Source organism: Glossina fuscipes, unplaced genomic scaffold (assembly GCF_014805625.2).
Source record: "Glossina fuscipes isolate IAEA_lab_2018 unplaced genomic scaffold, Yale_Gfus_2 27, whole genome shotgun sequence".
Classification (NCBI taxonomy): domain Eukaryota; kingdom Metazoa; phylum Arthropoda; class Insecta; order Diptera; family Glossinidae; genus Glossina; species Glossina fuscipes.
In genome coordinates, this window is record NW_023998422.1 from 9,238,309 (window position 1) to 9,251,473 (window position 13,165).

Below are 13,165 nucleotides of genomic sequence, written 5' to 3' on the forward strand. Positions count from 1 at the left end.
TGGGCGCAATTCATTTATTCTATTTTCAAATTAAAAGCTTTGGTCCTAGAGACATGTGGGCGTTCCAGGAATGTCCTTTGAAAAGCTTAAGTCGCTCGGCAAACTCTTTTGCAAACTTTTAGGCGATATCTTCAATTTCGCTAACGGGTGAATGAAAACGGAGAGATGGACAGAGGGACAGACATGTTTAGGTGCATTCAAGTGTTTATATATTTTATGGGGCTTTTGAAGCTTGATTCTGGGTGTTATTAATGTATTGAAACAATAATTAAATTTTGATACACAATAATATTGGGTATGACTGGTCAATTCTTCCCATTTTTGTGCACCGATGTTACAACATTGCCCATAGCGTTCAAATTTTTGTACAATTATTTGCTATAATTTATAAGTAATGAGCAACAAACAAATCAATTTTTCATTCGCTTCGGAAAACAGAACTGTTGTCAGTTTACGTGGTGCTGTAGGCGAGTCGTTCAACTAATTTAGGTTATTTTCAATACCAAACTGCATGCAAGATCTTCCAATGTTTCTGTCAAATTTGAAGTCGATAGCTTCATTTTTGCGGCCAGGAGAATGTTTACAACGGACATTACATAGACGGATAGACGGACAGGCGGGCAAGCTTACATGGATTTAGAATTTGATACTGATCAGGAATATATAAATATATATATATATATTGGAGATTTTCGATGCTTCCTTCTGGGCGTTGCAAACGTTTTGACAAAATGAATATACCCCTCAAACTTCGATGATGGGTATAACAAGCCGTGGAACACCATATATTTTGTGCCTTGTAATTTGCTGCTCTAGCGATTTGAAATTATTTATTATATTAATATTTTTGTTTTATTAAAAAATGTGTCACAACATTCATCTTCTTTGAAGTGATAAAAATGTATATTTTATAATTATCACTTGTCACCTTAAGTCAAATTTTAATCAAAATTTATTTTATATATATATATATATATATATATATATATACATACGCACGTATAAATGTACAGATGATATGTATACAGGGGACATGCTTGCAAATATATTAGTTTGGGGAAAAAGAAATCCATTATTTTTTCGGTAGATGGCTGCACTGATAGATTTCTCGTAAAGTATCGATCAAATAATTTCCGATACTGTACATTTACATGCTGTACAATCCGAAGCATGTTAAATAAAGTCCTGAAGTTTATATAAAAATAATGGATTTCTTTTTCCCCAAACTAATATATTCAAAATGCTTATCTAATACTATTTCATAAGCGCCTTCAAAATACACTTGACTGTTCGACTATTTACCTATACGGTCTCGCTTGTACATAGTAGAATACATCTTTATGTACACTTATTTTTTTTTCATTTTTTTTTTTTATTCATTTTAAATGATGAATTCATTTATTAGCTTCTTTTTTCATATATATTTAATCGTAAAAAAAAAAAAAATTTTTTTTGTCTATATGACAACGAACTAAATTTATGCGGAACATAGAGCAAAATAAATAAATAAATATATATATATATAGATATAGATAGATGTATTTATACGAAACGCCACATCTCATCTCAGGCCATATGTTCAAAACTGCTACGGAGCACACATTGATACTCGCATATGTAAACAATGTGAAACGCATTACGGTATATAGAGATCGAATATTAATTTAAAAAAATCATAAAATGAAAGCAAGTAACGAAGTTTTATCCGCTATATTGTAAATCGTGTTTTTTCTATTTTTGCGTGTTCTTTCTAGGTTGGCCCCTTGTTGCCCTTTGTTGCGCTTTGTGTTTTATGCTAGACATTTCTCTTCCCAGGGATCACTTCCCCGTTGAAACTTAACTTGTAATCATTATCTGGGATTTTATTTATCGCACTTATTGCAATTGGCATTAAATGGACGGATGGTCGGACATACTGCTATTGAATAAATCTTACATTTATTAATTTTTATAGCTTGTGCGATAGAAGCAACTTTTATTACATCGATCTAAGCTTCTGTCTGTCCGTTTGTCCGTCCGGTGCATATTTTGATGAAATTTACTGCATTGACGTGGTTCGTCGCAAGGATGAACGCTGTTGATCACATTCGCGGCCGGTTACCATACAATGGCATTATATGTGCGATGTGATATATGGTTCTTAATGGTGGAACGTGGCACGCTGTATTGCTTCTACTTATTGGAAATACTTTATAAGATATATAGCAAGCCTTCTGTTTTGTTCGCTTTTGCTTGTTTGCAACCGAAAAGACAGACCCATCGTAAATTTTTAATAGAGCATACATGTACATGTATATACATATACATATACATATACATATGTATGTGCATTAAGCTTTTATGTATTTTTATATGTATAAGCGTTATTTGCTTTTTTGTTTTTGTACCGTTCAATTATAGGCATTCATATAAAATAATAATTATCGTTATATTCAGGGGCAAATACGGTCATCAGCATATTAGATCAGATTTAATTAATTCAAAGAGTTATTTGCTTCCATAATATACTTTCTGTTTATGGTATTGATGGAGATGCACGCACATAATATGCTCAGTCAATCAAATAAAATAAACTATTCACAATTTACATACAAAAATATTAATTATTTAATTCAGTTTATATACCAAAAAAAAAAAAAATAAATAAATAAAATAAAATAAATAAATAAGTGAATAAATGAATAAATAAAAATTAAATTTTTAAATATCATTTATTGACTAAGGAAATCTTTTGTACTGCATCTGCAATCTAGTGTAGATTCTCATTATTATTATTATTATTATTATTATTCCAACAACAATTGCGTTTTAAATTATTTGTGCATTTGTGTGATGTGGCGGGTGGCTAAAGGAATTTATCTTTTATTCGTCTTAAGTGACATCAACACAACAATGACAAAAAAGCTTTCTTCGTAAATTGAAATGAAAAAAAATTGCTTTTCTTCTTTTTTTTTTTTTTTTATTAACCTTGAAAATTATTTGTAAATTTTTTTCTTTCTTTTTGTGCGGTTAAACTGAAATTTGAAAAAGCGAACAAAAAGAAAAACAAGCAAAAGAATGAAATAAGCCTTCGGATGGAGTTCGCATACCGAACGCTCTCGAGAACGCTATATACGAATCACTCACTGATACGTCAGAGTTTATATCCATATGTACATAGAAGGAAAGGTATACGGCTTTGTTCGTTTAGAATTTTTCGTTGGTTTTAGGAAATATTTATGCATTTGTCGTAAACAACTTTCCTGTCTGTCTGCGCGTGCATCTCACTCAATAATTATTCCAAGTTTTAGGTTAGTGCTTAAAACATAAGCGAAATGTCAACTGAATCTGACAACAGTCGACAACAGCAGGGCAAACGTTCCTAAAGACGCGCAGTCATAAGGCAATCGCCTCAAAATATTGGCCATGAACGCAGATGTTTTAGTGATATGTGTTTCTTAGCTTCTTAGATGAAATCAATTACGCCATCATACACGAAGGGATACACAAGCTTAACGCACCGCTGTACTTCGACAGTAGTTGTAAACATGTACAAATTTTGGCCTTCTGGTTAGTTGCTTGGGCCTTTTCCCCTAGCGCGTGTTTAGAGATTCCAAAGCAGGCGTTTTCAGATTAAAGGACACTTTTTCAAGACGAGAGCCCATCTACCATCCATTCTTGGAACTTCCATCATTGGAAAGAAGAAGAAGACATAAATGCATAAAGATGGTTCTACTCCGCCTCCTAATTACCTTACTATGATCAACAAACGACCAACTGTTGCAGATATCGGTGTAAAAGTTAATAAATATTTTTGATTGAAGCTTCGATATATATATCGCTGCCTCTGTTAAGACGTTCACTATCCAAACTGAGACGCAAGGAGATCATAAGATCGCCACTTATTCAAGTTCATAAAGTAAAGAAAACTTTTTGAAAAGTTTGCTTAAAATTCCGAAAGTTAAGTCTCGAAAGAAAGTCTTGTAGGACTACAAGGCTTAAAGACCTTAGTATTTACAATGCTGTCCTTGTAGGTTTTGAGCATAACCTTAGTGCAGTGCCAAGAATGATTTAGAAATCCCATTCAAAATCTGACGGGCATAGCTCGATGAGATGCACATATCGAAGCTACTGTTTCGAATTATTTTGTTTAAACATTTTTTGATAGCATAGGACTTTCAATGAAAAGCAATTTCAGCCAATCCTTCGATGATTCTATGCCTCTGCTGGCGTGGTTCTCTGCAAGCACAGCTTCATTTATTTCAAAAAAAATACAGTTTTTAAAAAATTATAGTGGGACATGGCCGGCCATTAGGTACCCTACATCACCCTACAACATCGACTTACATCGACTTTTTACAATATGGCGTCATATGGGAAGTGGCCGAAAAAATGATACGATCCGAGCTATTTTCTTGGGCCAGACCATGTCAGTCTACCAAATTTTCTTAAAATATCTTAAGATCCACGGCCTGTAGATTGAACACAACCAAACGGGGCTGACAGACCTTCTCGATCGGTATAATAAAAGATGAATCTGTCTCAAGTGCTCTTCTCGGACAAACTTAGTATATACTTGTAGCACAAGTAACATAAGGTATAAATAAAAAAAAAAAAAAAAAAAAAAAAAAAAAAAAAAATTCGAAATCGCCAAGCTATATATCGCTAAGTCCCGAAAAAGAACAAAATAATTTCCTCTTAAAAGGCCATGACCGGTATGTGTTAATGTTTACATGAGCATGAGTTCATATCGGTGAGAATAGCCAAGGTAAGCGGAATATTAATGAAAAATCTCCAAAAGGTAAACAATGTGTAATTTTTGGCATTCAAAACACGCATACATACGCAAAACAAGCGCATTCACAGCGCACATAAACCGGGATTCCTTGAAATAAAACAACCCGTCACACAAACAAAAAAAAAAGTATGACGTACCGCATGTGCGGGTTATTTTGTCAGAATTTATATATAAATCAAGTGCAAATAAATAACTTGTTAACATATATATATATACGTGCATATGAAAATGTATTTAAATAATGTATTAATGTATATTTGTGTTTGTTTTCTTAAAGGAGAATTCCAAAGTAAATCGAAATTGAAGCATTAACATGCAATACAGCAGTCGCTCGGAAAACTATTCATCTTCATTAAGAGATTCACCCTCGAAATGGTCAAGTGGCAAGGTATACAAAAATCATTTCTCAATAATACTTCAAATTTAATAAAAATTTATTTACATATATATCTAAATCATATAATAATTGTTTTCATTATTACATCATCATATCGTCATTGAATAATAATAATAATAATAATAATAATAATACCAGGAAAGCAAAGGTTATGCATATAAAACGGCATCATATCAATATTCCTCAGCTGGCTCGGCCGGCAGCAGTAATGCGTATTTGGATAAGTCGGTCGATAAAAATATTGATCAATTGGATGCTTTGCTTGAGGATTTGAAAAATGAACGTCAAATTACCAGAGAAAGAGGTGATTGGAAATTTCTTAATATATTCAAAAAAAAATTTTTATTAATTCAAATTCAAATCCAAATGCTCTCGAACAGATCACTCTCTCAATTACAGAACTTTGTAAGTGTGATAAAGAAAAAAAAATGTTTGTAACTTTTTAAGTAAAGCTTCGATCGCGATTTCAGAGAACGTTCGTCTTATGAGGATCCCGTAGCTGGCACTGTTACAAAGTCGACCAGAGTTATAAAGACCAGCAATGTCCAACCAACACTGGATGACGCGGAATTATTGCCTACCTCCAATTATAGTACACTGAGATCGAATGGCTCTTTGGTGCAAAGCAACGACTATCAAACTTTAGATAAATCCTACAATTCAAGTAAGACTTCTTTCTATTCTCGCCAAGACAAAATTTTTCTTTTAAATTCATTTCAATTTCATGTAAAAAAATTTTTTTTAAAGGAAACATCTCTCCCGGTGGCTTTTACGAAGGCAAGAAAACGCAAATTTATGAAAGTAATCGTTCACTAAATCGACCCATGGAAATAATTCCAGCTAATGCTACTACTACTGCCACCGCCAGTACTGCGCAAATGGAAAAAGATTTGGAAAGTATTGCTTTAACGGAAGACATTCTACCCGTACCGGGTACTAAGGTAACAACGACAGTCCGAACTTATACTTATGAGATACCAGCCAATGCTCCGACAACCAATACTTTAACACGCAAAAACTTAATATATAATAATATGCAAACGAACGAAATGAATAGCATGGTACAGGCGCATCCTGCTCATGTCATACCGCCGACTGTCGTTTATAATACGGAAAGTTATTCAACTTTGCATAAGGGTCAGGAGAAGCCGATTTTCTCAAATCAAAGCTATGAGTCACGCGAGCACTACGAAACGAATACAATGCGCAGTACGAATGCATTGCCCCCGGCACCGGCAACACATTTAAGAAATCCACCGCCTGGTGATACTACGATCGTGTATAATATTAATAACAGCACTACTACCACCACCACCCGGGATCGTTCTAATTATCCGCATAGTCCCAATCAAGGACCCAATATTCCTCCCTATGCGGGACCACATAGTCCACGCAGTTCTCACGGTCCGACCACGCAGCGTTACATATACAAGGAGACCACGAATACTGTAAATAATATACATAGTCCGACTGGACCTACTCACGAACCTTTGTTGGGCCCTAAACGAGCCGGCACGCCCGGTTTACCTAATGCTGGAGGTTACCCGCCAACAATTAATCCACCTAATGTTACCTATAAATACTCGTCAACGACGACAAATACACGTCGCGCTCCTGATTATGGTACTCCTTCGCCAACTTTACCGCCAGCACCGTTTCCCTTAGATGGGGTCGAATACCCTGTGGGCAATGCTAACCCACCGCAACGTGTAGAGGATTTAATGCAATCGTTGGGAAACGTAAGTACATTATATTCCGAATAAATTTTGAACCACTGTTTTCCGAGAAGATAGTGCACAGAGAATACAAAAAAATCTTTAAAAAAGAAATTTAGGGATATTATCGGAATTTTGAATTAAAACGGAGACTCGTTGAAATCTGAAACCTTTCCAAAAAACAGTTCGATTTCTCAACTTAAATGAAGTATGATGAAAATTTAGAACCTATTTAAGGAACATAGTCCGACGACGAGCAGACGACTTATTACCTTTGACTCAAGATCGACTGTGCTAATTGAAAAGTCTGTTTAAGCATTTATACAGAATTTACCGGGGAATGTATTTTTGGAAAGGAAATTTATCCATAGATGGCCACACTGGCAAACTTCGCCAATAGCATCATTTTCTTGTTGATCTCAGAGATTTTGCAAAACACAACAAATCACAAGTTTTCATGGAACAGTATTGAAAATGCCGGGGCGTGCATTGAAAACAGTCATGATGTTCGACGACAGCATGACTTCTTCCTTTCTAAGTCCTTTTTACATCGTACCGTTACTTGGGATAAAAAGTGGACTTGGTTTATGAAATCCAGAAAGACGATACACCGCGTTTGGTGGAACCAGAAGGAATTTTCATAGCACGCAAATGAATGTCAGCAAAATGAACACGAAGGATCCTTTTTATATGTCGTCCGTCCGCCCGTCCGTCCATATGGCAAATCCAGTTTCGCGACACGTTGAAAGCAAACAATTAGGAAATTGCAGTGCATATGGCTCGAGTCCTTCCGACTATCCTTCGTTTGCATCGATAGGTCACGCATTTTCTAAGCGGTGCTATGGTTCCTAAGAAGAAAAAGTGAGTCGATGACGACTTCGCGACTAAAGGGGAAGATTTTTAAAAGCGTAGCATGCAGAAATCGTCAGACAATTGGGGAAATTGTATACTTAACAATGGGCAATACTTCGAATCAAATATCTTTCTCCATTTTCGTGCAGTAAGAATGTATTTTCTACACAAAAATTCCAGTTTCGTGTTAGCGTACCTGACACAAGACTCTTTAACATAGAAAGGCGTCAATAAAGCAGAAAATAAAATTACGCAGCCAACTGCATTTAAAGTCGAGACGAAAATGAAAAAAAGGGGATTTAACCCATAAGAACCATAGGACCAACATTGGTAAAAATTACATTAAAAGATATTTCTTTTACAATTTGAAGGCAATAGTTGTTCGTCGAACTGTTGGAACCTGTACCCTGCTCACTAGGACCTGTTTAAGTAGCTTTATCAGTTCCCAATTCCCAATTCCCAAAAAAAGTTATACTTGGCCAGTCTTTTTTTTTTTTTGTTTATCAAACAAGGGAAATGTTGAAGAATGGCGAGCACACTTTTGCAAGTCTCCCTCTCTGCAAAAAGATCCGACTCACTTTCTGTATCGATCGGTATATTAAAAGGTGGGTCTATCTCACGTCCTTCTAAATATTGCATACATCCGCACATACTTTGATATAGCCTTGTACACCCAACTGGTGTAGAGTATAATAAGCCCCTTTTCCCGACTTGAGCACCTTCGAAACTTTTTTTGATAGGTCGTTGTAGGCATAACTACATTAAACAAAGTGGTGTAGGGTATTTATTATCGCGACGCGCGCCGCGCGACGCTATAGTGTTTCCCTTTGATTTTTTACTTATAAACTTGTTTTCCAATTTCTCTTACGGAAATTTTCGCAATTAACATTATATTAAATATCGATCGAGAATTTAACAGAAACACAATCCGTCACACCCACCGTATTAACTGTAAATAGCAGACCCATACCCATACATATACCATTAACGCTGAAGATAGAAATTTCGCCTAAGATGACAATGACTTTTCTTATCTGATTATGTTACGTTTGTTATACACTTTAGCAAGTGGATGTGGTGGACAAAGCTGATTTATCTACGCCACGTAAACGGGAAATTGAAACGGCAGTTGCCACATCCAATCAGCAACAAATAATACCATCGGTTAATAGAGCGGGTAAAGAAGTTTACTATCCGCCGGGTCATGAAATGATGTTAACTAAGCGCGAAGAAATGGCAGCTGGTTCAGCGGGAGGTGTAAGTAGTAGTAGATGATGTGCTGCTTTTAAACGAACCGCAATATCGTTCAATAAAAATTCAATTTTAGGGTCGCTGGGCTAAAGCGTCAGGTATGTACGAGTACGAATCGGGCTACAAATCGAAAACGAAAACAAAATCTGGTGCTGCTATGGTGCCGGTTTGCTTGCCTCTCTGTTGTGCCATGCCCTGTACAATCATGTAATTAATGGTTCAATAAATATTTTGCAAATTGTTCTGGTAGCTTTTTTTTTTTTTTTTTTGTTAAAAAAACCATACACACAAACTCGTATTTAGCTAATGAGTTATATTGTTATTTAACTAATCAACGTATGTGTTTAGTCGCTCATAAACTTTTAATAATTGTATGTAAATAAATAACTGGTCAGTGTTTGTTTTCTTTTTTTTTTCTCTCTCTCTCTCTCTTTCTACTATTTGTTAACGTTTTCAATGCAATTAGTTTGCATCAATATGCAGCTCAATTATATATTATATTTTAAAGTTAATAGTGATTTACAAAAAAAAAAAAAAAAAAAAAAAAAAAAAAAAAAATTAAATTATTTTTTTATTATACACACATTGATTTGTAAACAGCAGAATAAAAATAGATTTTTTTTTTTTTTTTTTTTTTTTTTTTTTTTCTCTCTTATCTAAAACATTAGGAAAACTTTTAGTTTAGTTTTGCTTCAATGCCAGTCTATATAAAAAAAAAGAGCATAACGTCACATATCGAATATACTGAATACTTATTTTTATCAATTATTATCTATTAATGCAAATTAAAGAATAACTATAAATATTATAAAAATTTATTTGTATCTGGCCATTAAGTCAATTCAAAGTGCCTTTTTATTTTAACTGTAAAAACAAGCGAAGTAAATGTAATCATAACTAAAACAAAAAAAAAAAAAATTAAATAAATCTTTATTAATAAACAAAATAACGCAAAAGCGTTTCTAACAGAAAAAAAAAAAAAAAAAAAACAACAACAACAAACTTATATCTTTTGCCGCCAACCGGTTTCTGAATAAACAATATATTCATTAATTACTAGAGAGTTTAGTTTTATCGTTTTATAAAGAAAAAAAAGTAACGCGCATAAGTTCTTGTTCATGCTCATACCGAGTGCCGCATTACATACTAGACAATAACCCTTAATGAAACGATGGAATGGACCTTGAGATTATTAGTTTAGTTTTTTCTGGAAGATAAGTACTTGTATACTTGTGGTATCGGCTACTTCACAAAGAGATATTCCATGTTTTTGTATTATCTCATCACTCAAGGTGTGTCGTCCATCCGTGTAGTAAGAGGAAGGAGAAAGAGATGGTTGAAACGACTGCAGCCTGATGGACGCGAGCAGTTCCTACAGACTTTCAAGAACTTGATGCAAAAGTGCCAAAACGAAATTTTGCAAATCACTGTTGGCACCAGTGCGCCCCATACGCAGTTAAAAATTTTTTTTTTTTTACTTCAACATCACTTTTACCTTTCACGTAAGTAATAGATGTAAAGTAGCCCGCTATTCCATATTTGGTAAGGCACAAAATTTTGCGCAGAATCAACAAAAACTTTTCCATCGTAGACATTATAACATCAAGCTGTCAGTTTCTGGCTTTATCTCAAGAGCCTTATCAGATCCTGCAATAGTTTTACCAGACGTTATGCGGGAAGGAATATTATCTTTTTGCTTTCCTTTTACACCTTGGCGTTTTAATATTTTTACTTTTTTTCTTGTATTCGGTAGACAGCTTTCCGCATCTTGCTGCTTGCGTGGTCGATCCCTACGCTTCTTTTGCACAATCGGTTCAGTATCCGACAAAGTTTCATCAATAGATAATTTATTTTCTTCAATAATTAATTCACAAGTAGGTATTGATGGGTTTATTAAGATTTCCGTTTCTAAGCTATCTTCAAACAAAGCTTCTTTATCAATTTCTTTAGTTTCGGAGACCATTTGCTCAGTTTGTTCCGCTGGCGGAGGTGCTAGTATGGGTGATCCATTACACGATATCTCCAATTTTATATTTTCTGAGTTAACATTAAGTAGACTTACACTAGCCGTTTCAGTTCCCAGTCGTGTGTAGAACTTATGAAAACCATGTAACTCTTTCCAACAAGTATGACATATCCATTGTTCTGTAGAAATTAAGATGCGAAAAGATTTTCCAATCCGATTAGGTCTTGTCACGTATATATACTGATACACTTACTATCGGCCATAAATGTTTTTCTATACTATTCTTTATATTTAATTCTGCCCAATGTGTTGAGTCCACCTTGATGTTTGGCTCAAATTCCAAGTCGGTTTCCAAACAAAGTAAACACTTTTCCATTTCGCCGTTTATGTGTCAAGTCAAACTACGCACGTAAAACGAAAGCCTGTGTTAAAATAGCAATGATGCTTTATTTATTTAATATACATATAATAATAATAATAGCAGTAATTCAAATATTAATTTTTCCTTGTATACACACCAATCGCTATGTTGGGTCGTGATATATGCGGCTGTGCAGCTACGGGTACAGTATTATTATTAATATTATTATATTACTTGTACAGTCTTAGTTACTAGCCACTTTATGCACATCACATAACATTTCATATATATATACAGGGAATATACTATATAACTAGTGATTATAGGGCATGCGGAATATTTGTCAAGCGACAGTTGCTTTCAATTTTACACCTACACGAGGTGAACATCGAATTTGATAAATGTTTATGATACACATACTTGTGCACTGGAGGTCTACATACATTATATATAACTAAATATATATTCATACACACTTCTATAGCCGCAAACCAAAAGAAGCAAATAACTATATATGATATACACAAACACGCACATATATATATATTAATATATATGTATACATAAATATTTATTTGTGCATATATGTTGGAAAATTTTTAACATAGTTTTCATATAACCATGACTGCAGTTGAAATTTGTTTGCCTTTCTTTTTGTTTGTAATTTTCAAACGTGAATAAGGAACACACTAGAACTTTTGCTTTCTCTGCTTACACTGTTTTTTTTTTTTTTCTTTTTTCTTTTTTGCTACTATTTATTTATTTATTTATTCATATTTTGTTATTATCGGTTATTGAATTCTAAATTTTTCAAAGTTATTGAACAATACAACCGATCACACAAGCGTTGCCGGCATACTTATAATAAGTTGCATACTTACAAAGTTAATTCCTTTTCAGCTGAAGTATTTAGTTCGGCTTTTACAAAATTTTCCAAGCCATATTTTTCGCGCGCTCAATATAATTTGGGTAATAATAAATACGCATCTAATGCTATGCCAGCCAATTATTTTTGCCATTTGCCTTCGTCTACTAGCAAATACCGAAAATACACAAACTAAACTTATTTAATTTTACAAGTTAGCCTAAAAGTAGACCGCCATAATTTTTATTATCAAATTAAACAAAGCCCTCGCTAAATTCCCTGTTAAAAGGCAAAGCACAGAATCGCTTATAATAAATAAAAAAATTGTCAAAAATTGCAGCTCTGTTAAATGGTTGGATGCCCAACTAACAACTTAAAGGGCCAGATCCGTTTAATTTGTAAAGCCGCCAGCTTTTTAACTGAAGGAATCTGTTAAATGCAGCTTTATAAGCGAAAAAATCCGTTGTCTTCATTTTTCATTGCAAAATGAAAAGATGGTTTTACACCTTTTCTTTTTTATTATTAACAACAATTTGCTACCAATATTTCACATTATCCTTCTACTACTTTTTAAGGACAACACAATGATGCGTTATTCCTATTTTCGAGATGCGACTACAGTTTTTCGACATTTTACAAGATTTAGTGGGAATTGGCATGTCAACTGCTTTATTTAACTGTCGGTAAACTCCTCCTCCACATTACTCTTTTAAAACTCATTTTCTTCATTCTTTGTTTCAACAATCATTCAAAAATTTAATTTGGTTCTACATTGACTTTTGTATCGTCGCTTTTCATATATTTATTTTTCACTTTTAGATCGATTTCTATATTTCCTTCCTAATTTCCGGACTGTATGTTTTTTTTACCTTTACATCGATTTCCTTACTCTTTCTTATTGGCTTTCCATTTTGTATCATTTGGAAATTTTTAACATAAAAAACGAGTTAACGCAGCATTGTGCTAGCCCCTTTTCGCCTC

The 13,165-nt window shown here is 34.0% G+C and overlaps 2 protein-coding genes across 3 annotated transcripts in view; one reads left to right on the top strand and one right to left on the bottom strand.

Moving 5' to 3' along the window:
* LOC119635584 overlaps nt 1–9,416 on the top strand; it is a 28,702-nt gene extending 19,286 nt beyond the window's left edge. Inside the window, exons 2-8 of the mRNA XM_038030454.1 lie at nt 5,055–5,165; nt 5,313–5,478; nt 5,555–5,579; nt 5,645–5,838; nt 5,922–6,913; nt 8,807–8,998; nt 9,069–9,416. Coding sequence (XP_037886382.1) covers nt 5,091–5,165; nt 5,313–5,478; nt 5,555–5,579; nt 5,645–5,838; nt 5,922–6,913; nt 8,807–8,998; nt 9,069–9,203 — 1,779 coding nt within the window. The 5' untranslated portion in view covers nt 5,055–5,090 and the 3' untranslated portion in view covers nt 9,204–9,416. The remainder of the gene's footprint in view (nt 1–5,054; nt 5,166–5,312; nt 5,479–5,554; nt 5,580–5,644; nt 5,839–5,921; nt 6,914–8,806; nt 8,999–9,068) is intronic.
* A 224-nt stretch (nt 9,417–9,640) lies between these two features.
* Nucleotides 9,641–12,033, bottom strand: LOC119635909. Of its 2 annotated transcripts, XM_038030940.1 has the most exons (3): nt 11,477–12,033; nt 11,212–11,380; nt 9,641–11,137 (listed from the first exon to the last, which is right to left on the bottom strand). In XM_038030940.1, exons 2-3 carry the CDS (start codon nt 11,219–11,221, stop codon nt 10,587–10,589), a joined length of 561 nt encoding a protein of 186 aa, XP_037886868.1. In that variant the 5' UTR covers nt 11,222–11,380; nt 11,477–12,033; the 3' UTR covers nt 9,641–10,586. The 2 variants fall into 2 exon arrangements, with proteins under 2 accessions (XP_037886868.1, XP_037886869.1); XM_038030941.1 differs by having other exon boundaries at nt 11,212–12,033.
* Nucleotides 12,034–13,165: the final 1,132 nt, after the last annotated feature.